The following is a 25,814-nucleotide window of genomic DNA, read 5'->3' as shown; positions in this document are numbered from 1 at the left end:
CGCCGCTGATGGCCACCTTGTCTTGGCGGAAACGTAGTAACACGCCTAGTAGAGAGGGGCCGAGTGTTGGGCCGGGCAAGAGCTCTTTATTCAGATTTTGTGATCCGATCTGGTAGCTGCAGTTGAACACAATACGATCCTTGCCGTTGTGGTGGACTTTGTGGTGCGGCACGTACCATGATTCGGTCGTCTGATCGGCCTCTTTAATGTCAATTTTCTTTATGTGTCCCGCTGTGATTAGCTTGTTAATCTCAGCGCGGTACACCGTCTCTTGAGCGGGGTCTCGGGCTAGGCGCCGCTCTGTGTTCAATAGATACCGCTCCGTCGCTTCTTTTGGGGCGTGGAAGGTAGGCATACCCTCTCGCCTCAGGAGTGGAGTTGCGTATCTCATCACTCCGTTGACTTTGACTCTCTTTGTCCCCTGCTCGAGGAGGGCTATAGCGTAAATGTCTTCCTTGGAACGAATGTCTTTCTTTTCGTTCTTAAAGGGCATTGTCTCTAGTGTCCATAGCCTCTCGACATGCTGTAGGAGGGTGGTGTCTTCTTCTGTCACTCTGGAGTGGAGGCAGTTAGTGGCTGCTGTTCGGTTAAGAGACTTAGCGAGGGGGCCTTGTAATGTCCATCCTAGGCGGGTCTCGACTGCTGCAGGACAGCCTCTGGGCCCTGTGTGGACCCGGTGAATCGGGACGATGAGGTCTGCATGGTCGGAGCCTATCAGCAGGGTCGGGGTGGCACCGTCTATGAGCGGTATAGGTAGTTGACGCAGGTGCACATATTTATCCATCAGCTTGGCGATTGGGTAGGTGTACTGCGACAGGCCTATTTCTTGGCTGGTGAAAGCATTAGTAATCCTATACCGTCTCTCTGGCTGCCCGCTTGCTGCGATAGTGAAGGAGACATTCTCGCCCTTTATCGTCTTTAGATCTCTTCTTATTGTCCGAATCGTCATCTGGTTTTCGCTCCCCCGCAGCCCCAGCTGGGCCGCAGCGGACGCGAGGAGAAGGGTCTTCTCTGACCCGTCGTCAAGGACGGCGTAAGTGTCCATGACCTTATCTTGGTAACTCAGTGTTACGCGGACCACCTTTAAGAGCACCCGGGCGCCCCCGCTGCTGGCGGGGTCAATGTACATAACACTTGCCTTTGTGCTGCTTGAGGGTGCAGGCTTTCTTCTGTTACTGTCGTGTAGGACATCTAGGTGGGCTCCGTCACACCGACTACACCTCTTCTTTAAGCGGCAATCGGCTGCCATGTGACTGCACGCACATCGGTAACAGCGTCGGTTGGACTTTATCCATTGACTCACCTCGTCGGCGGTCATCTTCTTGAATGTGTCACATTGTGACAACCAGTGTTCCTTTTCGCAGTACGGGCACACCATCTTCCACTTCTCTTTCATCGAGGGGGTACTGTGGTTCTTGCTGCTCGGTACTGATTCTGATTGGTGCATGACGGTCACCAATCTTCGGCCATCGTTTGCTCTCCTAGGTCCCTCTCTGGAGCTTGGGGTGCTCCGCATGAACGTATCCAACCGTAGGCTGTTGACTTCTCTCGCCAGGAAGTCGGCTAGGTCTAGGAGGGATGGCTCGGGACCGTTAGGATCACGGTGGTCTCTTTGCCGCCTGAAGCGCTCTTGTCGGGCGGGCGGAAGCTTCTCTAAAATCCTCTCGACATTAGAGTTCGCGTACAGTTCGTGCATACCCTTTTCTCTTTGCGCCCCCAGCATCCCTACCAGGGATTGTACCTTGATAGACAGGTCATCTAGTGAGCGATTGTCTGTGGCTGGGGGTAGGCGGTCAATATGCCTTATCTCTTGTATTACGTAGTCCCATATGCGTCCATATCTTTGGTCGAGTGCTGCTAGAGCCGCTGTGTATGGGGTAGTAGAGGTGGCATAGGCCAGCGCTATATTGTGCGCTCGGGGCACCTTGAGGTGCTTCAGTAGGATAGCATACTTGTACGGTTCATCAGCTACATCGGACATCATTGTCTCTAAGCACATTCGTAGCTCCGTGTACTGTGCTCTGTTCTCGTGGGTGAAGTCCGGAAACGTCGGTGTGCCAATGTATGATGCCATGGATGGCTGGCACATCGGTGAGCGTTGGAAGAGAGGCCTCCTAGGCGAGTCTCCTCTTACGCCTCTTGGTGGGCTGGTACCTGCTGGGTACCATGGCCCGCGTATCCAGGTGCTGTTCCTCGGGGCTGGTCGTGCGTCAAGCTCACCCGTGAATTGAGTCGGGGGTCTGTAGCGCAGAGCCACGGGGGTAGAGCCTGGGCTGTACTGGACCTCCTGGTCCTGTGGAGTACTGTGCTGCTGTCGGGCTTGACTCTCCTCCTCTCCCTCTTCTTCTTCCTCTGGCAGGTCCTCTAGATCCTGTAGTCGTCTATTTAGCCTCTCCGCGGTGTAGACCGTTTCTTCCTTGTAGCTGGGTCTCACTTGGACCGGTCGGGGAAGGGGTTCGGAGGGGGGTATAGGCTCTCTCTGGTGGTCGGGCTCAGGGTCGCTTGATCGGGTAGGGGAGGGTGCCCTTGACCCTTGTCTTGACGAGGCCCTGGAACCCCGTGCGGAGGGAGGGGGTGTTGCCCTGGTGATCAGCTGCTCCATTATCTGCGCTTGTAATCGGTCGCGCTCGGCTTCGCGCTTGGTGAGAGCGAGGTCGCGCTCTGCTTCTCTTTGGGCAGCGGCGCGCTGGGCTTCGGCGGCGGCGCGCTGGGCTTCGGCCCGGTCCCTTACCATATTCTCTTCCGTCTGAAGGCGTCTAATCTCTAGACGTATACGATCTTCTTCGCTCCGTTGCTGCGCCTGAAGGCGTTCTCTTTCCATGGAAGAATGTTCGCGCTCACTAAGCGTCTGTGCTTGGAGTCGATCGCGCTCTGTTGAGGCTGCTAGGCTGGCGAGGAATGCCTGTGCCAGCATCTTGTCCGCCTCGCTGGGGGAAGACGCTGGTTGAGGTGATCCGCTCCTGGCAGTACTCGTTGGAGATCTGTTCTCCTGTGGCGAGTCCTGGAGATCCATCTCCGGGGTGCTCTCCTCTTCTTGTAGCGGGTAGAGTTCCATCCCTGGAGAGCTGTCTTTATCCTGGAGCTCTCCGGGGACTACTTCTTCGGTCTTGGCGGGGGGTAAAGTCATGTCGGGTCCCTCCTGGTCCCTACCGTGAGCTTGGTCAGTTACGTTAGAACCCACTAGGGCCTCTATTGGCGGGGTAGCCTGGTCGATAGGGTCGGACATAATTTTACTATCTACTTTTTCCGCGTTTACCGTCTGTAGAAAGCTAGGTAGTATATTGGCAACGTAATCCTCTAAGTACTGAGGTGTCTGCCGTCTACGCTGCGGGCGATCTACTTTAGGAGAACCGTTTTGTGGAGTGTTCATCATAGGCCATGTCAATATTAATACCACTATATTAATATTACACTAGTTACCCTCCGGCTCGAAGGACCAATTGTAACTGAGGGGTACAATTCCCTGACTGTATTGATAAGTATGGTATCATTAAACCACTACCGCTTTATGTACTTTAATTACTGGCCATACAGTACATGATATATAAATATGATGAACACTTCCCACAATGAATCGGTTCCACACAAAGGTGTAATCAAGTATTTATTGCAGCAAAAGGTACATAATATACTTCTCTATTTTACCTTGGATGCGCTTATAAGGCAAAGGAATGTGCGTAGGCAAATCAATAATGAATGTCCATTCTCTGGTTACGCAGGAGGTAATTATACAACCTGAATCTTAGGGAATTATATCTATGGTACACTAGTAATATATAGCGGGAGATACTGGAAGGGTCCCCCCGGTTGTAAGCCAGCAGGGGTAGAGGATCTGTCGGTAGTAGAGAGTCTGGTCAACGATGACTAAGGAGACTCCAAGTACAGGAGATGGTGCAATAGTCTCTTGATCCACAGACGAATACAGCTGTTCTCCGTAGACTGTAGCTCCACAGTGAAGAAAGCTAGCCGGCCTCAGGCTCTCTGAGGCGCAGACTCGACTTGGCTCCTCACAGGGTAAATCCCACACGTGTAGGCGTCGGCGATTCTCCGCTCCATAAATCACAGGACCAAAACAAATATAATCCAGCCGCAAAGGGCTATGTAGTCGTCGGGTAGATTAATCCAGTGTACATGTCCACACGGTTCTCGTCTAGGTCTCCTTGGGTGAAAGCGCCATGAAAGCAGACCAGCCTGGATAAGCACTCTAGCTGATACGAAGAAGCGTTGGTGATGCTGGTCACTGTAGAACTTTAGCCGCACGATACACTATACACAAATAGACTATTACTGACTTAATAGAAATATGTCGCACTCGACGGTATAGCGCCAAACTCTGACAATTCAGTTATTAATTCGCACGCGGTCTCAATGCTCTATTTGGGGCCAAACAGGCCATACTTCACCGCACGGAGTATCGTGGGTGAGGCTTCAACTTATTGGGTAACTCTACTTCTGTATTCACCTGCGCCATATTTATATGCACGGCGAACAATCTAGTGCCAACCTCATTTCTGTCTCGTATCCCTGGGCAAGGCCGGGCATGTACAGACATGTCTTGACGGTGGCCTTGAACCTGACTCTGGAGGCACGGCCCCGGCGCCTGTGGACCGCTGTCCAATAGGAGAATGAAATATTATGGTCTGTACTAGGCTAAAGGGACATTCCGTGTATATGTACAAGGAATATACAAGGGATATCAAACGATATACAAATACTATGCAATATATATCAATCAATAAATATATATATTCGGTTTAATCTGATCCTTTGTAACACCCTAGCTTATCTAAACGGACGTTAAATACGAATAAAACGGATAGTTTAAGCATGCCCACTCCTATCGACTTGGCGGCCCCGCCAGTAGAGACCCCAGAGGGTTCAAACAAAACTGACTTAGCTCACGGGGGGACCAAGCGGGACATGACGTGACTATACCTCCAGACAGCGTCACCGGGATAGACCCCGGAGCGCTCCAGGATAAAGAAAGCACTCCAGGGATAGACCCCGGTGCACAACCAACCCAAGAGCGCGTACCCGAGACAGCCCTCGGCGCGCAACCACGAGAAGAGAACCGCGCCCAGGAGATAGACCTCGGAGCGCGCCAGGAGAACAGGTCTCCACCAAGCCCTGTCAACGCCCGATCACCTCCATCGGTGTCATCCCCCAGCGAGGCTGACCAGAGACTGGCGCAAGCCTTAATCGCCACGCTGACAGCTTCAACCGAAAGAGACCGTCTCCAAGCACAGACACTTAGTGAGCGTGAACACTCTGCAGTGGAACGAGAACGCCTCCAGGCGCAACAACAGAACGAGCGAGAACGCATCCGACTAGAAGAGAGTCGCCTCCAGGCCGACACAGCGATGACCATCAGACTGGAAGAGAGGCGCCTCCAGGCTGAAGAAACCATTCAGCGAGACCGTACCAACGCGCAACGCGATGCACAGCGCGCCGCCGCCAATGCACAGCGCGAAGCGGAGCGGGACCGCCTGCAGGCGCAGATGATAGAACAATTGATCCAGAGGGCTACCCCCCACTCCTCCACGCGGAGCTCCCGGAGATCATCACGACACGGGTCGAGGGCACCTTCCCCTCCCCGACACATCTACACGGGACCCAGCCAGCAGGAAGAACCTGTTCACGTCGCCGAGCCCTCTCCCCGACCAGACTACACGGGACCCAGCCAGCAGGAAGAACCTGCCTACGTCGCCGAGCCCCCTCCCCGACCGGTCCATACGGGACCCAGCCAACGGGAAGAACCGGCCTACGTCGCCGAGAGACTGACTAGAAGACTCCAGGACCTAGAAGAGGAAGAGGAAGAGGAGGAATGTCAAGCCCACCAGCAAGAACGTACTCTGGACCAGGAGGCCCAGTACAGCCCCGACTTCAGCCCCGAGCCACTGCGTTACGAACACCCGACCCAAACCAAGGTTGAGTTTAATACACAGTCAGCACCGAGGAGCAGCACCTGGGGGCCCGGCCTCTGGTACCCACCCAGCACTAACCCACGACCCCACGTACGGGGAGACTCGCCCAGGAGGCCTCTCCCCCTACGCTCATCGGTGTCCCAGCCATCCATGGCATCGTACCTTGGCACACCGACGTTCCCAGACTTTACGCGCGAGGACAGAGCACAGTACACGGAATTACGCATGTGTTTGGAGACTATGATGTCCGATGTCTCCGACGAGTCGTACAAATATGCCATCCTCCTCAAGCATCTCAAGGTGCCCAGAGCGCATAACATAGCGCTGGCATATTCCAACTCAAGCACCCCATACTCCGCGGCTCTGGTGGCCCTCGACCAGCGCTATGGACGCATATGGGATTACGTGATCCAAGAAATACGAGAGATCGACCGCCTCCCCCCAGCCAAAGACAATAGAGCACTGGATGACCTCTCTATCAAGGTACAATCCCTCGTGGGGATGCTGGGGTCCCAAAAGGAGAAGGGGAGACATGAACTGTATGCAAATTCTAACGTGGAGCGGATACTGGAGAAGCTCCCTCCAGCCCGTCAAGAGCGTTTTCGGCGGCAGAGACCACAGTGACCCCAACGGCCCAGAACCATCCCTCCTAGACCTAGCTGATTTCCTCGCCAGGGAAGTTAGCAGTCTACGATTGGACACATTCGTGTGGAGTGGCTCTGACCCTAGAGATGGACTGAGAAGGTTCAACGACAACCGCCGGTCCGTGACAGTTATGCACCAAGCCGAGGTTGAGCCACGGCAGACGAGCCACAACACCCACGTCAAGGAGAAGTGGAAGGCTGTCTGTCAGTACTGTGAAAATGAACATTGGCTGTCTCAATGTGACACCTTTAAGAAGCTGACTGCTGACGAAGTGAGTCAGTGGATCAAAGCGAACCGCCGCTGCTTCCGCTGCGCGCGCAGCCATATGGCAGCTGAGTGCCGCCTAAAGAAAAGATGCAGCAAGTGCGACGGCGCCCACCTGGAGGTCCTGCACGACAGCAACAAGCGTCCGCCAGGACAACAAAGTAAGCCCGTCACAGTGATGTACCAGGCCGAGGCGGTGTCACCACAAACCAGTCCTGGACCCCCCCCCTGGTGTCCTGACTGCTACAGCAGACACTGGGAGTCACGGTGCTACTCGGACTACCGCGAGTCGGCACCACTACAGAAGATTCATGGCCCCCCCCCCTGGTGTACTTACTGCCGCAGCGGACACTCCATGTCACGGTGTGAAGCCTACCAGAAACTGACCCCCGCCGAAATGGATCAGTGGAGTAGGACGAACACACAGGACCACGCTCGCTGCGATACACTGCGCGAGGCCCACAAGAAAAGACTAGCCCGACAAGGCAACCCACCAACAGGAGTGCTCCACATAGACCAGCATAGCGGGAGCCCCCGAGTGCTCATCAAAGTGGTCAGAGTGCTCCTGAGTTACGAGGACAAGGTCCTGGACACTTACGCCGTCCTAGACGATGGGTCTGAAAAGACTCTCCTCCTCGCTTCCGCCGCAGCCCAGTTGGGCCTGCGGGGTGCCAAAGAAACAATGACAATCCGTACCATTAGAAGAGACCGGAAGACCATAAAGGGTGAAAATGTCTCCTTCAAAATAGCAGCGGTCGGGCAGCCCGAGAAGCGGTACAGCATCACTAAAGCATTTACAGGCCATGACATAGGTCTGTCAAGCTACAACTACCCCATCCCACAGCTGATGGCGAAGTACGAGCACCTACGCAGACTACCTATACCGCTTATCGATGGCGCCACACCGACCCTGCTCATAGGCTCCGACCACGCGGACCTCATTCTCCCAATTGAGGCGGCCCACATCAGACCCAAAGGATGCCCAGTCGCGGTTCAGACCCGACTGGGGTGGACGCTCCAGGGCCCCCTCTACGGACTTGACAGTCAACCCACGTCTACACGCTGCCTGCACACAAAGGTGAGCGACACCGGCCACTCTCTCGTACAGCCCGTTGAGAGGCGATTGACATTAGACGAGAGGCCTGTGAGAGAACCGTGGGCCCAAGAAGAGGGAGTTCCGAACTCCACCCCCCTCAGCTGCACTCCAAGCGACGTAGCTGACCTCGAACCCAGCACCCCAAACGACTTCTTGATGGGGCGGCCGGAACCGGCCCCTCCTCAGACGGGGTACAGACCGAACAAGAGGAACAGACGGAGGATGTGGAGACACAGCCAAGCACAGATCAACCAGTCTCAGGCCCGCTTCCTCCTAAGCTCCCTACCATCCCTTCCAGCCCGTCAGAAGCGGGTCAAGGACAGGGACAACTTAAAAGTGGACACAGTCGTTATGATCATAGACCAGTCACTACCCCGAGCTATGTGGCCGGCCGGCCGCGTAAGCAAAGTGATCACTGGTGCAGACGGAAAGGTCAGAGCGGCCGAAGTTATTGTCCAGGGGCGGACCTACACCCGACCCGTGGCGAGGCTGATAGAGTTGCCGAGGCTCCCTGACTCCCCTGATGACGATCATGACCCACTGACTTTGTAGATTGCCCTACTCCCCACAACAGACATTGAGCAGTTGACTGGACTATTAATCTATCTCCCTTAACTAATTAGGTGCGGACTAATTAGGAGGCGGCTGTTGTGAAGGGCCAGATTAAAGTTGAGAATCTGCATTTATTGTTTTATATACTTTGTATATTATTTATATATACACGGTATATCCCTTTAAGCCTGCGTGTAAATCATAGTTACATTCACTTTCCCTATGAATAATGCCCCCTGACGAAGGCTCCAGGCAGTCTCGCACTCAGACAGGTGCAATGGGCGAGTTTCAGGCATGTCAGAACCACCGGAGAAGAGCATCGTTGATTTCCACTATCGTTTGGGATTCAACCTCGTGAGGATTACAACTCGGGCCTGCCTCGTGGACGGGGCTGGCTGGCTGTCATCAATGCTGTCGGGCATTTGGATTACAACTATTGCTTTTGCTGCTGATCAAGGGAGTTTACAAGGACCGACTCCTGTACCTGGAGTCTCTTTATTCATCATTGAATCAGACGGAGTACCCGAACATTCCTCTACCCTCCAGGCCTTACACCCCGGAGGGAACCCATTGTCTCCAGTCGGTACCAGTGTTGCCCTATATAATTGCTACTATACAATAGGTGGCGTCAACTTAGACCCATCGTAGGATTCCTGCTATTCTTAGTGACTTATGCTCTTGACTGACTTTACGTATATTCTTCGCCATACAAGCGCGACCCTAATTCTCATTCTGTAACCTAACGTTGCCTAATAATAATAAATTACCCTCCAATAGTATTTCTGTGTCAATGCCGTGTTCTTGTGGGTGTTCACCATCTATATTTGATGTACTGTCTGGCCAGTAATTAAAGTACATAACTAGCAGTGGTTTAATCTATCACAATCTTTAATACAGTCAGGGTTTTGTAACCCCTCAGTTACAATTACTGTTACTGTATTGTTTGTCTTGTCATTTGCGATTTATTATACTTTATACTTATAGCACATGCATGAGTCTGGTCTCCTTTGAAAGGTAACATTCTTACACAATAAAGAAAAATCATCATGCGATTAAATGCATCAATTTGTTTTACTTTTAATTCTTTCTGTAGTTAATTAATCTAAATTAATGCGAAAGTCCCAGCCCTAATTGTAATACCTGGTAGTTTTGTAGTAATATGAGGCTCAGGTAGAACTCGGAGAAGGCTAGCTGTTGTAGTAGTAGTAGGAGTATTGTAATTAAGCATTACATCACACGCAGGAGTGGTTTGTGACCAATAAACCATGCCTAGGGGTGGTTGTTAGGCCCGAGGCGCAGCCGAGGGTCGTTAGACCCCCCTAGGCATGGTTTATTGGTCACAAATCACGACTGCACGTGGTGTAAAGCTTTTATACAACTGCCAGATTCATCCAACCTTATTTCTATACAATAAACACACATTAATCGAAGATTTATTGAAAAAACCATCCGCCAGAAAAAGTAGTTCCCACAACTCCATGTGGAAGCAGCTTGAAGTGCATCCAACCAAACTAACACATCCAACTGTGTATTATTGGAATGATTGAGAGAAGTTGCCTCATGTGGAAGCAGCTTGAAGTGCATCCAACCAACTAACACATCCAACTGTGTATTATTGGAATGATTGATTGAAAATTTATTAAAACGTTTTCTTTGCCCTATAGGAAAAAAACGTTTTCTTCGCCCTATTTTTTTATTTATTTCTTTTAGCCTAAACTTAACCAGTTGGAAACCAGGGGTACAGTAATAAAATTAGCAATCAACCAATCAATCAATTCAATAGACCATGCTCACTTAAAACAGCGCTGCTTCTCTCTCAGTCTGACTCCCCCGCCCCGCTGTTGCAGACAGGAGTGTGTGTGTGTGTGTGTGCGTGTGTGTGTGTGTGTGTGTGTGTGTGTGTGTGTGTCACAGTGTGTGTGTGCGTGTGTGTGTGTATGTGTGTGTGTGTGTGTGTGTGTGTGTGTGTGTGTATGTGTGTGTTTGTGGGTACGCCAGCCCAGCGTCGGACAGTGTGAGAGAGAACGCTGCAGTCGGAAAGTAGGAAGGAAGAAATTTAAATCAATCAATTAATCTATCAATCAATCCGCGATTTTTCTTTTGTTCTAGATTGAGTCAAGACCCATCAATTACATCATCCAACATTGTTTAAAATACTAACACGTTCCCCTTGACAGAATCGCTTTATATTTAGTCGTTATGACGCTATCAACATATCCATTTGTTAAAGATTATTGTCCGCCATCTTGTTTTTTCCGACGGAGTGATCCGGCGGAGTGATGTGATTCGGTGGTGGGCGGGTCCTGGGACCAGGAGCGTGGATTATGAAGGATACATACGTGTAAATGGACTGTTTCAGCCAATCAGAATAGAGAAATTTGCATGCCGTTGTATAATACCTGGTAGTTTTGTAGTAATATGATGCTCAGGTAGAACTCGGAGAAGGCTAGCTGAAGGTCTTTGATGTTTCTGTGTTTACATCTCTCCTGTTGTGACAGGGCAAACACTGTCTTCCGTCTCCGTAGGCCACGCGCATTGGCGGAGCTCTCCCGCTGAGCGTCCAATGAGGACTGGAGCTCATTCTGCAGCGTGGCGAATCGCCGCTGGGCCTCAGCAAGTTTTTCTAAGAGAGAGAGAGAGGGGGGGGGGAGCCAATCAGAGCACATGCCTTTAGTATTTACCTGAGTAGAATGTGTTGATTTCTCTTCATTTAGAAGCGAATAGGAGCACAGTGGTAACATTTACCTGAGTAGAAAGTGTTGATTTTGGCCAGCTCCTTCTCACAGGTCTGGAAGAACTTCTCCTCAAACTTGGCATAGTACCTCTTAACCGTGTCTTCATCTGTCACTGTAGGAGAGGAGAAGAGGGGAGAGGAGAGTAAAGGAGTTGAGGAGAGAGGAGCAGATGAGAGTGGTGAGGAAAGAATGGCAGGGGAGGAGAGGAGAAAAGGAGAGGAGAGGATGGGAGAGGGGGAGAGAAGAGGAGAGAGTAGAGGAGAGGATAAGAGGGGAGAAGATAGGAAAGAAGATGGGGAAGGGAGGGGGAGAGAAAAGGAAGAGAGAAGAGAGTAGAGTAGAGGAGTGGGGACAGGGGTGGACAGGAGGGGACAATAGAGTAGAGAAGAAAAGAGAGGAGACACAAAAGCATTAAGCATTCATTTCAAACTATGAAACAATTACACAAATCCTCATTAAGGAAGATCAATTAGAGGGCATGTTGGTTTGTTGTAGGGCTGACCTTCGAATTTTTTTTGGCAATCGAAGCTTCGGGGCAGAGCTTCGATTTTAATTCGAAGCTTCGAATTACATTTTTTTTCTTTTTTATATATATATATATATATATATATATATATATATATATATTTTTTTTTTAAATCTTATGTTGTGGGACTTGTACAGCACTTTGGTAAACTTTGTTGTTTTTAAATGTGCTCTATAAATAAAGTGGATTGTATTAATGAATTAAGTAGCCCCTTTCGTGACTGTGACGCAGCCAACACAGTGTGATTTAATTCAAGGTGGATCGCTGTTGTCGTTTGAACAACTTCAGATTTCATGGGAACTACCAATCCCCCAAATCAAGAATGTTTAAGATGAATGAAGTATTTTTGATTATTTGAAATATGGCCTGTGTAGACTAAACTATGCACAGAATTATGTCAGTCTACAAGGTCCGGATTCTACATGGTCCGGCAATGTAGACCTTGTAGACTCCACTACAGACCAATTATCAGTGAATGTTCATGCATTTTTAAGAAGGGCTACTTCCACAAAAAAACAAAGAACTCACCAAAACATCTCAGTAGCACCTTATCTAAATGTTCTATTTCATATATCGCTGCTGTCGGGACAAAACCTCATAACTCCATTTTTTTTTTAATTTTTTTTAATTATATAAATCAACTCCGTAGATCATCCTCCATATGTGTGTGTGGGTTTTACAAAGTTTAAACAATGGGAAAGCATTAAACCGATCATCTGTCTAAACCTCCTAACTCTATTCACCCTCAAATATGTGTTAGTTTTTTTCATCTGCTGAAAAGTTGGGTTTTTGGAGTTATGAGGTTTTGTCCCGACAGCAGCGATATGGAGATTCATATTTATTTATGTATTGCATGCATTTCTACATTTTATTTCCTATTTTGTTTATTCATCCCAGTATCTTTCTTTCTTATGTGTGGAATTCTACAAGGCATTTACATTCACATTTACATTTAGTCATTTAGCTGATGCTTTTATCCAAAGCGACTTACAAGTTCTATACGACAGGTCATCAGGAAGGATACAACTCTATCAGCTGAGTAACAATATTCATCAAAGTGTTGCGTGTTACAGTGTAGGTTAGTTTATTAGGACAAGTGCATGACAGTAAGGTTAGTTAGGGTTCGATTTTTTTTATTTTTTTTTCAGATAATGGTTGAAGACGTGCATCTTTAGTCGACGGCGAAAGATTGGATGGGATTCGGCTGTCCTAACTGGGGTGGGTAGTTCATTCCACCATTGTGGGGCAAGGACTGAGAATAGGCGTGTAGGTGGTGTATATGTGTTCAAACAGGCAATAGTGATGATATAATTTGGGCAGTGCTGAGTTGGGTTACTTTCCTCCAGTGTATTTGTCCCCCGGCCCCACCCAATGGCCACATGCACACACACACACACACACACACACACACACACACAGAAGTAAAAATTAAAAAAAAAATTAAAAAAAAAAATTAAACTTTTTTTTAATGTTCGAAGCTTGTGCCATCGAACGAAGCTTCGAAGTATTTAAGACAGCCCTAGTTTGTTGCATCACTAGGAACCAGAACACACCAGACCAGACCAACCAGACCCAGCAACCAGACCAGAACACACCGGACTAGACCATACCAGACCAGACCCAGCAACCAGACAAGAACACACCGGACCAGACCATACCAGACCAGACCCAGCAGAGACCAGAACACACCAACCAGACCCAGCAACCAGACCCAGCAACTAGACCAGACCACACCAACCAGACCCAGCAACCAGACCAGAACACACCGGACCAGACCATACCCGGCAGCAACCAGACCATACCAGACCCAGAAACCAGACCAGAACACACCGGACCAGACCAGACTATACCAGACCAGACCCAGCAACCAGGCCAGAACACACCAACCAGACCCAGCAACCAAACACTTCCATGTCAGTTGTGTACTGCAGGCGGGGAGACAGTGGAGAGAGTGACAGAGTGATAGAGTAGTACTTCTGTCATTGTGCTGCTAACCTCTAGTCAGTGACACTTCAGTGACATTCAAACTGGTTCTGGGGACCCATCAAGGGGCCGTGGAGGTCCCTGGACCTTACTTTGGGAACCATCATGTTCTAGTGCCACCGGCTGAATGCACCACCCTGTTCTGACCAGCAGGAGGCACAGTAGTACAGAAGGTAACAGCAGAGATGGTACATACAATCACAACACTACACAGCTACACACAGTACTACAGTAGGGTACATGATACAACCACAACACTACACAGCTACACACAGTACTACAGTAGGGTACATATAACCACAACACTACACAGGTACACACAGTACTACAGTATGGTACATACAATCACAACACAGTACGGTACATACAATCACAACACTACACAGTACTACAGTATGGTACATACAATCGCAACACTACACAGTACTACAGTAGAGTACATACAATCACAACACTATACAGGTACACACAGGCCTCGGCTGTTTGCTGGTCACTAGGGCTAGAACATAAAAAAAAAAAATCTATGTAGAATTGTTTCATTTGAAAATAATCGACTCTTAAAAAGGAACACGTCAACATTATTGAGAAATTAGCTTACCATCTTATCAACAAGTCAGACAAGAAGACGGATACCAATTTCCTCTCTAGCTGGTCCGTATCCACTTCCAGTCATTTATGCTGAGCTAGGCTAGCTGGTCCGTATCCACTTCCAGTCATTTGTGCTGAGCTAGGCTAGCTGGTCCGTATCCACTTTCAGTCGTTTGTGCTGAGCTAGGCTAGCTGGTCCGTATCCACTTCCAGTAATTTGTGCTGAGCTAGGCTAGCTTGTAGCCGGATATCTTTCTACTGAACGCAGAGAGGAAATCTGTATCTAGACGGCAGATGGAATTTAATGTTGGCGTGTTCCTTCTCTAGTTTCTGCTGAACTACTATGGGAACTCATAAAATAAGATATGTTGTTACTTTATTGATCCCCTTGGGGAAATTCACCAAATTCATCACTCATCAACATCTTTTGACAGCAGTAGGTGCTGACCCCCTGAAACCAGCGTTGTCAAGCCCTAATGGAATCCATATTGAGTCCAATCAAAATAACTCAAATTGGGACCATGTGAATTTAAATCATATGGAATCGGGTACCGGTCACCCAGCCCTACCGGTAACCCAGCCCTACCGGTAACTCAGTCCTACTGGTGGTAACCCAGCCATAACGGTAGCCTGAATACTTTTACCAACGGATTTCCAGTTCCGCGTTCGCGTTCTGCGCTCTGATTGGCCACTGACGTTTCTGGTGCGATCTGATTGGCCATTGACATTTCTGGTCATGTGACATGTGCGCCCAATCGCGTGACGCACCCATTTCCATTTTATACCGTTTTGAATATGAATATAGTTTGGGTGCTTCTGAGTAATTCCAGGAAAAGACGCGATAATAGCGTTTTAGTGGAAGTTTTCAAGTTTTCAAGTTTCTTTAATAGTTGTCATACAGAAGTACAGAATACTTTCATACAAAATGCTTCTTACTGTTACGCTCCAGAGACTGTGCTAGACAAGATAGTATCAAATAACATAGTATAGCATGTAATTTAGAAGAAGAAAATGAGGTCACAGTGTTCGGTATAGACATATGTACAATGTTCTGAGTTACCATATAATATACAATACTATGCAGTGTACTAATGTACAGTACTATATAGTGCAAAGCAGAAATGGGATGAGGTACAATTTAGGTACAATTTACAGTAAGGTGTACGAGTTGTAGTGCAATCCTTCATCAATAAATATAAAGTGTGGGGAGTGGGTGCTACAGTGTGTTTGTTTAAAGTGGGTGTGTGCTATAAAGTGTGTGGAGTGGGTGCTACAGTGTGTTTGTTTAAAGTGAGTGTGTGCGTGTGGATGTGTGTGCTATGTGCGTTTGGTGGTTGTTGTTGTGTAGTGTTCATTGTTCGTTTAGCAGCCTGATGGCCTGGGGATAGAAGCTTCTTCTGAGTCTTTCTGTGCTCGCCTTGAGACTCCGGTATCGCTTGCCTGACCGCAGCAGTTCAAAGAGGCAGTTGTTCGGGTGACTGGAGTCTTTAATGATTCTCTTAGCCTTGCCCTTGCAACGCTTGTTGTAAATGTTCTGGAGGGTGGGGAGCCCCCCTCCAATTGTGCGTTCGGCTGAACGTGTCACTCTTTGTAGTCTGCTTCGGTCTTGTGCAGTGCTATTCCCAAACCAGGAGGTGATGTTGCCGGTCAAGATGCTCTCTATTGTACATGAGTAGAAGTTCTTAAGGATCTTCTGACTGACTTGGAACTTCCTTAGGCGCCTGAGGAAGTAGAGGCGTTGTTGTGCCTTCTTCACAACACTGTCAATGTGTGTGGTCCATGTCAAGTCCTCGGATATGTAGGCTCCGAGGTACTTAAAGCTGTTGACTCTCTCAACCGGTGCCCCGTCGATGCTGAGGGGGCTGTAGTCCTTGACCCCCGACCTCCTGAAGTCCACAATCATCTCCTTTGTTTTGCTGACGTTCAGGGAGAGGCTGTTTTCCTGGCACCATCCCGCCAGGACCTTGACCTCTTCCAGGTAGGCCCTCTCGTCGTTGGCAGAGATCAGGCCCACCACCACTGTGTCGTCAGCAAATTTGATGATTGTATTGCTACTCCGCTGAGCCACACAGTCGTGTGTGTACAGGGAGTAGAGGAGGGGACTCAGAACACAGCCCTGGGGGGCCCCTATGTTGAGGGTGATGGATGAGGAGGTGCAGTTGCCTGCTCTCACCACCTGGGGTCTGCCAGTCAGGAAGTCCAAGACCCACTGGCAGAGGTCATAGTTCAAGCCCAGGTCCCTGAGCTTGGCTATGAGTATGGAGGGGACTATGGTATTGAATGCCGAGCTGTAGTCGATGAATAGCATTCTCACATAGTTCCCCTGCCTCTTGTCCAGGTGTGATGCTGCTGTGTGCAGCACATGGGCTATGGCGTCCTCCGTGGACCTGTTGGGGCGGTATGCAAATTGCAGGGGGTCCATGTTGATGGGGAGGGAGGAGCAGATGTAGCCCTTTACTAGCTTCTCAAAGAACTTCATGGCTATGGAGGTGAGAGCTACAGGGCGGTAGTCGTTGAGGCAAGCAGGCTTGGATTTTTTGGGTACAGGGATAATAGTGGACTTCTTCAGGCAGGTGGGGATGACAGCCTGTTCTAAGGACAGGTTAAATATGTCAGTGAATACTGGGGCCAGTTGGTCGGCACAGACTTTTAGGACGCGGCCGGGGATGCCGTCCGGACCTGCTGCCTTCCTGATATTCACTTTTTTAAAGGTCCGCCTCACCTCATGCTCTGTTACCCTGAACACTGCGCCTCCATCAGCAGCCGACCCCCCCCCCCATTGCCGTGGCTTGTGAGCTGGTGTTGTTATTACCAGCATCAAACCTCGCATAGAAGGTATTGAGGTCATTTGCTAAGGAGATGTCACTGTTCAGTTTGAGGGAGGCGCCTTTGTAGTCTGTCATCGTTTTGAGCCCCTGCCACATAGCTCTAGAGTCAGCTTGTTCAAACTGGAGTTCAATTTTATCCCTGTAGCGCCGTTTGGCCTCGGACACTGTCCTCCTTACGTTGTATCGCGCCACCTTGTGGTCATTCATGTTGCCTGCCACTAGGCCGTCGTTGTATGCTTTGGTGCGCTCTCTCAGAGCTTCACGGACGGATTTGTCTACCCAGGGTTTTTGATTTGGGTAAACTCTCATTTTGGTAGTGGGGATTGTTTCTTCCACCAAAGTACAAACATAGTCCAGCACTGTCTCCGTGTAGACATTAATGTTATCTGTTAATGTTCCAGTCTGTGCAGTCAAACGCAGACTGGAGCGTCTCCTCTGACGTCAAATCCCATTTCTGCACTTCTCGCGAGACTACAGGAGTACTTTTGATTCTCTGTTTGTACATTGGTGAAAGAAAAATGGACGCGTGATCTGATTTACCAAAGCCACTATCAGAATGAGCCTTGTAGCCACCTTTAAATTGCGTGTAACAGTGATCTAGGATGTTACCGCCTCTGGTGTTGCAAGTCACATGCTGATAGAAGTCAGGTAATACCTTTCTCAGATTGGCGCTATTGAAATCACCCAGCACTAAAATGGCGGCGTTAACGTTCGCCGCTTGTATTCTATTTACCTCGTCGTGGAGTCTGGAGAGCGCGCCGTTGTTACTGGCTTGCGGTGGAATATACACTCCTACAAGGATGATCGCCGTTAACTCCCTCGGGAGGAAGAAAGGACGACACTTGATGGTTATATATTCCAGGTCTGGGCAGCAGTGGTTGGATAATTCCTTCACGTTAGTTGGATCGCTCCAATTGTTGTTAAACATGAAGGCAATACCTCCTCCACGTTGTTTACCGGACTCTGCTGTACGATCCTTGCGGTGGATAAAGAAGTGTTCGGCCGGTTGGATTGCGTGGTCTGGAACGTCCGGCGCCAGCCACGTCTCGGTGAAGCAGAGAACGTTGCAGTCTCTGACGTCTCTTTGGTATTGAATCCTTGCTCGGATATCGTCCAATTTATTGTCAATTGATTGTACATTGGCTAGCAATATACTGGGTAATGGCGTTCGGTGGCGTCTGGATCTCAGCCTGTTACGGATCCCAGCTCTCTTCCCACGCCGTCTGGTTCCTTTGTTCCCGGGATCAGGATCTGGTCCCATTCTCCGGAGAATCTCCTCAGGCCATTGTTGCGGTTCGGAAAGCTGGTCCAGTGAGTAATCCAATCGGTAAGTTTCCCGTAATCCGATGTCTATAAGTGACTGACGGTCATACACATTAAATGCACCTACTGTTGGTACAGACAAAACTCTTAAAACTATAAATATTAACAAAAGTAAGCACAGTCTCGACGGAGCGAACAGAAAGGCAGCCGGTCGTTGCAGCGCCATTTCAACACTGGAATACACTTATCACGTTGTCATTTTTCGCCGGATTATCGAATCTTCCTGAAATCAACGCTAGATTATCATTATTATCCTTCCTCGTGCATACATGAAATGGCTCTCGTAGCGGGGCGCTCGCCCCGCCCCACCGCAGCCAACGGTAAAAAGCCACACAGCACACACAGACAGCTTCGATCGCGGTAGAAAGAAATATCAGATCAACGCAAGATTGTATATATAGAGTCCTTACCTGGTCTCTGAGCCATATGGAATCCGCGATCACGGAATCGCGGACGGAATCTCGGAATTGAGCAATAAAAATGGAATCAACTATAAAAAAAAATTAAATTAAAAACGTTTTTTTTTTTTACTTTTTTTTTTTATGTTGTGGGACTTGTACTGTGTTCAACTTTGTCAGTGCTGTAAAGTTTAAACCTTTTTAAATCTTAGACAAACAAAACACTTTGCTTTCATGAAATATTGTAAGCCGTCATTTGAGGCTTTATAAAAGCAGCACAATGAACACAAATCTGTCAGTGCCGAGTCCGACCTCATCTTAAATAACAAACAGCATTGCTTGTTGTAGTTAACAAAGAGAGGCAGAGTTGATTTTGCAAAAATATAGATAATTTTTATTTTTTCAATAATCTAATTTTATTTTCATATTCGAATCCCATGCCCATCGAACGAAGCTTCGAAGTATTTAAGACAGCCCTATTAAATGGACTGTTATATCTTATTATTACATGGCGTTTTCACATTCGCCGAAATGCTTGCTTGTGATTGGTCAACAGCCCCCCGACAGCGGTCATTATTTTTCAATAATGACCGCTGTTTTTTCAATAATGACCGCAGTGCGCAGCTGTTGGCAATCAAGCCCACATCAGTGCAGCAAATCAGACACACCTGCCGCGCTGCACTGACAGCGGAGTGTCAGCGGAGCCAGAACAGAGCTGGCTGCCCGCGATAATAATAATCACTTTATTTGGGCTGACAGAGCCACAGAACAACTGCGATTTGTCAAATGAATTAGATATATTGTTAGTAAGTTAGCCATGTAATAAGCGGGATAATGTATAGCGCTGCACTGACAGCGGAGTGTCAGCGGAGCCAGAACAGAGCTGGCTGCCCGCGATAATAATAATCACTTTATTTGGGCTGACAGAGCCACAGAACAACTGCGATTTGTCAAATGAATTAGGTATATTGTTAGTAAGTTAGCCATGTAATAAGCGGGATAATGTATAGCCTACTCGGTCATTGTCGCAAAATAATTGACCTTCACTACGTTTAAAACACCTCGGCGCGGCGCCTCGGTATTTTAAACTCCGTGTCGGTCAATTATTTTGCGACAATGACCTCGTAGCCATACATTATCCCTTACTTAAATTGTGGACATTTATTCATTCCCACTTATTAGACACTATTTCTGATGGTAAAATGAGCGTACAAAGCAAAATACAGAATTCTGAAATATTAAAACGGAAAAAACGGAATTTGGAAAAAAATTAAATGGAATTTGGAAAAAAATAAAACGGATTTCATATGGCTCTACTATGATGTAATGCAAAAAAAATAATCCAATTATCTGATCGCCATTCCAAATACTGCTTGTGGAGGTCCGTCCCACATTGTCCGGCATTGTATATGAAGGGGGGGGGGGCAGCATCGCAGATGTATCGTTTGTAAACGCTAGTCGTGCCGGAGTATTTAAACCCCGCCCGCACGGCTCAGATCGGCCCAGAAAAGAAACTACGCCATTTCTAATGGAGTGCAATACCAGCTGGAAGGCGTAGGCGGCGGTATTTGCCCTTTTGCAAGCTCAGACCCATTCCCAATGATAACATCAGGCTGGATGGATGAAAAATGAATGGATATAGCTAATAAAAGAAATAACGATTAAAACCCAAGTTTTCTCGTGATTGGCGCTGAACGGTTGGGCAAGTTAACCCGATTTTTCTCGTGACTGGCGCAGAATGAGTTAATAAACACTGTTAGGACTATCTGACTCTTAATAATAAACACTTGTCTAGCCCTAACAGTCTGTTGTCGAACCCTTAACATCAGTGATATGAAGCATAGAGACAGAAACAGGGACTCTCTGTTTAGATAGGTGTGTTAGATAGGGTTAGGGTTGCATTTGATACACAAACTCAGCAGAGGTCTGTACTGTACATACCTGACAATTGTCTGATATTGTGGTGGTCAGTCTGATATTGTGGTGGGTCTGTCTGATATTGTGGTAGTCTGTCTGATATTGTGGTGGTCAGTCTGATATTGTGGTGGTCAGTCTGATATTGTGGTGGGTCAGTCTGATATTGTGGTGGTCAGTCTGATATTGTGGTGGTCTGTCTGATATTGTGGTGGGTCTCTCTGATATTGTGGTGGTCTGTCTGATATTGTGGTGGTCAGTCTGATATTGTGGTGGGTCTGTCTGATATTGTGGTGGTCTGTCTGATATTGTGGTGGTCTGTCTGATATTGTGGTGGTCTGTCTGATATTGTGGTCTGTCTGATATTGTGGTGAGTCTGTCTGATATTGTGGTGGTCTGTCTGATATTGTGGTCTGTCTGATATTGTGGTGGTCTGTCTGATATTGTGGTAGTCAGTCGGATATTGTGGTGGGTCTGTTAGATATTGTGGTGGGTCTGACACTAATATATCTATGTATGGGAAACACTGAAATTATTATATATAGTGGATTCTTATTGTTGTCACACAGGCAGCCAGACAGGCAGACACACAGGCAGGCAGACAAACAGACGGTTTTGAGTCAGACTCTGCAGACTGAGTGATTCAGCTGGATTTTAGAGAAGACACCAATTTAACTAAATTGAGGTGTCTAAGCCACACACACACACACACACACACACACACACACACACACACACACACACACTCATGCATAAATAGACAGAGAGCGAGAGAGACAGAGACAGATCACCACAGCAGACTATAGTAATCCCCTCTCTTTCTGCCTTATCTTCAGTCTGTGTGGGTCATTAAGTGTCATTATTATCATCATTATGACATCGTGACATGTATGTCTGCTAAAGCGGTGTATTTCACCTGACAACTAGCTTTTTATACCATTATTTACTGTGTAAACACCTCCCTGCTTCACACGGTTCCACACAATCACACCTGGGAGCTGCCCAGTACAACCAGTCTGACACTGTTGACCACTAGGAGCTGCCCAGTACAACCAGTCTGACACTGTTAGTGTTGACCACTAGAAGCTGCCCAGTACAACCAGTCTGACACCGTTGACCACTAGGAGCTGCCCAGTACAACCACAGTCCGACACTGTTGACCACTAGGAGCTGCCCAGTACAACCACAGTCCGACACTGTTGACCACTAAGAGCTGCCCTGTTCAACCAGTCTGACACGGTTGACCACTAGGAGCTGCCCAGTACAACCACAGTCTGACACTGTTGACCACTAGGAGCTGCCCAGTACAACCACAGTCTGACACTGTTGACCACTAGGAGCTGCCCTGTACAACCACAGTCTGACACTGTTGACCACTAGGAGCTGCCCAGTACAACCACAGTCCGACACTGTTGACCACTAGGAGCTGCCCTGTTCAACCAGTCTGACACGGTTGACCACTAGGAGCTGCCCAGTACAACCACAGTCTGACACTGTTGACCACTAGGAGCTGTCCAGTACAACCACCGTCTGACACTGTTGACCACTAGGAGCTGTTAGTACAACCACCGTCTGACACTGTTGACCACTAGGAGCTGCCCTGTACAACCACAGTCCGACACTTGACCACTAGGAGCTGCCCAGTACAACCACACTGACACTGTTGACCACTAGGAGCTGCCCAGTACAACCAGTCTGACACTGTTGACCACTAGGAGCTGCCCAGTACAACCACACTGACACTGTTGACCACTAGGAGCTGCCCAGTACAACCAGTCTGACACTGTTGACCACTAGGAGCTGCCCAGTACAACCAGTCTGACACTGTTGACCACTAGGAGCTGCCCAGTACAACCAGTCTGACACTGTTGACCACTAGGAGCTGCCCAGTACAACCAGTCTGACACTGTTGACCACTAGGAGCTGCCCTGTACAACCATCCCAACACTTCATCCCAGCAGCCTGCCAGCGCTTCATCCCAACACTTCATCCCAGCAGCCTGCCAGCGCTTCATCCCAACAGCCTGCCAGCGCTTCATCCCAACACTTCATCCCAACACTTCATCCCAGCACCCTGCCAGGCCAGCGCTTCATCCCAACACTTCATCCCAGCACCCTGCCAGCGCTTCATCCCAACACTTCATCCCAGCGCTTCATCCCAACACTTCATCCCAGCAGCCTGCCAGCGCTTCATCCCAACACTTCATCCCAGCAGCCTGCCAGCGCTTCATCCCAACACTTCATCCCAGCAGCCTGCCAACGCTTCATCCCAACACTTCATCCCAACGCTTCATCCCCACACTTCATCCCAACGCTTCATCCCAGCGCTTCATCCCAACACTTCATCCCATCGCCCTGCTTCATCCCAACACTTCATCCCCACACTTCATCCCAACGCTTCATCCCAGCGCTTCATCCCAACGCTTCATCCCAGCACCCTGCCAGCGCTTCATCCCAACACTTCATCCCAGCACCCTGCCAGCGCTTCATCCCAACACTTCATCCCATCGCCCTGCTTCATCCCAACACTTCATCCCAACACTTCATCCCCACACTTCATCCCCACACTTCATCCCAGCGCTTCATCCCCACACTTCATCCCAACACTTCATCCCAACGCTTCATCCCCACACTTCATCCCAACACTTCTTCCCATCGCTCTGCTTCATCCGAGCGCTTTTCTGCCAGTAAAAAACACTATATGCACACAAGCCCTAACATTGTAACAAACTATAATGTGTTTTAGTCATAGAAACATTCAGTTTAGAATGTCTAAAACATTTTAGACATAATGTCTCAGCCTCCCGCTTCTCCACTGGCTGGAACACAAGGCTTTTAGTCATGGAAGGTCTTAGAGGAAATGGATAAAATAGATGGATAAAAAAGAAATAGGGAACAAAGTACATCCAGCCAGTCATTCAGGCAGCGATCAAACCCTGCCTGGTCATATATATATATATATATATATATATATATATATATATATATATATATATATATAATGGACCATATTATTCATCACAAACATCTAGTTTAGCACAAGGACTGGAAGCGGTAGGGAGCAGCTAGCCTAGCTTAGCACAAGGACTGGAAGCGGTAGGGAGCAGCTAGCCTAGCTTAGCACAAGGATTGGAAGCAGTAGGGAGCAGCTAGCTTAGCTTAGCACAAGGATTGGAAGCAGTAGGGAGCAGCTAGCCTAGTTTAGCACAATGATTGGAAGCAGTAGGGAGCAGCTAGCCTAGCTTAGCACAAGGACTGATTGAAGAAATTGATGTTAATCTTCTCGTCTGACTGATGGGGAAGATGGCAAATAAGTGTATTTCCTAAAATGTTGGAGTGTTCCTTTAAGCCCCAATGTATGATTTGTGCGCCCCCTATACCTTTCTGCCCCAAATTCCATTTGTTATTGTTTACATTGAGGGCTGGATATGCTAACAAGGTAAATATACTATAGCAAAAGGTGAATAGAGCTAACTATCGGTGATAATAGACAAGGCAGAATATATTGACAGTAAAAAGTACTTTCAGGGACTGTCGCTATAGTATGTTGCTGTGTTTAGGTTTGAGCTCCAGCAGTCAGTTCAGCTCAGTACATTTTTATTTTGGATATTGGACACATAACAATGGTCATTCCATAAATCGCCAATGTTTTACCAGCTGCTATTGCAGCATTGTCCAAAAAGGGGCTAGGGAGAAGCACTAGGCTTGTCTGGCCCTACCCCTGAAGATTTTTTTTTCTTTTTTACATTTACATACATGCATTACTATACGCCATACACATATATATACCTGCACAATTGTCTACATACATACACACCTACCCATATTCATACATGTATGACTACATGATGTTTATAGCATTGCTCTGTATCATATATATACATGGCAAAGAGCACCCCATAGTTGGTATACACAGCTTATTATTTATAATATGATACAGTATTTAGGGCGGCTATGTGGCGTAGTGGGCAAGGCGCTCGCCACGAATGCATAGACGCTGGGCTCGCCTGTTCGAGCCCAGCGCTCCACATTGCTTTCGGTTTAGCTGGTCGTTCATACTAATACACATTGGCCGTATTAGGGGGTGGGAAACTGATGGGTGGGGATCGGGCGTTGTGGACAGCGACTCCTACAGGTCGGTTGGTGCGCCTGCGCAGTAGAATCAGGAAGTGTTGGGGGCAGCGTGAGCCTCCCACGCGTTACTCCTCGCCACTGAGAGATCGAGCTGCGCAGGTGAAAAGATGCTGTTACCTCAAGTACCGGAGGGGACTTGTGCTATGTATGACTTAGTCCACATTGCAGCCGGCTTGTGGGAGGCAAGAAACAGCGTTCGTGACAGGGGAGGGTTGAATTGGATGATACGAAATTGGGATGGGAGAAAATATAGAAAATGGGAGAAAAAGTGGATCAAAAAAAAATATGATACAGTATTTATGGAATAAATATGATTATTCATACATTAGTGTTATATGGCATGGATGTATATAAAGTGATATACAGTATATAGCACACATTACAGTATAGGTATTATAGTATACCTGCAGTATATAATAGTGTATACAACACATATATAATGTGATATAAGATATATAGTATATGGATATAATATAATATAATTAGTGCCGTCAGGCGATTTTTTTTTTTATCTAATTAATTACAGGAGTTGTAATTAATTAATCTAATTAATCGCATTTTAATCGCCTAACCATTTTATGCCTGATATTCTATAATCATATTTCAAATTGCATGTGTCCGGATGGCAGAATTCAGTACTGTATATCTACAAAACCTTCCGTTTAATCATCTTCCATCTATTAATTTGCTTAGATTTTTCAGGTCTGGTCAATTTGAGCATGGTGTTATTCACAGTCAAAGATAAAAAAAAAAAAAATTGATATTCTCATTTGGTGCATTACAATTTACTCAAAATAAAATTTTCATTCAATCAATCACAGCGCAGATTGATTGATTTAATGAAAATGTTATCAACAGATTGCAGAATGGGTACAATACAGTACGGCTCAATACACACAATTGTT

General features: G+C 47.8%; 1 protein-coding gene across 1 annotated transcript in view; it reads right to left on the bottom strand.

Annotated features, from left to right (window-relative positions):
* Positions 1-25,814, bottom strand: part of LOC311238936 (xenotropic and polytropic retrovirus receptor 1 homolog) — a 145,267-nt gene that overhangs the window by 47,530 nt on the left and 71,923 nt on the right. The window contains exons 3-4 of the mRNA XM_084327136.1: positions 11,227-11,328; positions 10,881-11,104 (exon numbers count right to left, since the gene is read on the bottom strand). Of these exons, the coding sequence (XP_084183262.1) occupies positions 10,881-11,104; positions 11,227-11,328 (326 nt within the window). The remainder of the gene's footprint in view (positions 1-10,880; positions 11,105-11,226; positions 11,329-25,814) is intronic.

This window comes from Notolepis coatsorum, assembly GCF_963971535.1.
Source record: "Notolepis coatsorum genome assembly, chromosome: 13".
NCBI classification, from domain to species: Eukaryota; Metazoa; Chordata; class Actinopteri; order Aulopiformes; family Paralepididae; genus Notolepis; species Notolepis coatsorum.
The sequence above is the reverse complement of the archived record's forward strand: the minus strand, read 5'-3'. Positions and strand labels throughout refer to the sequence as shown.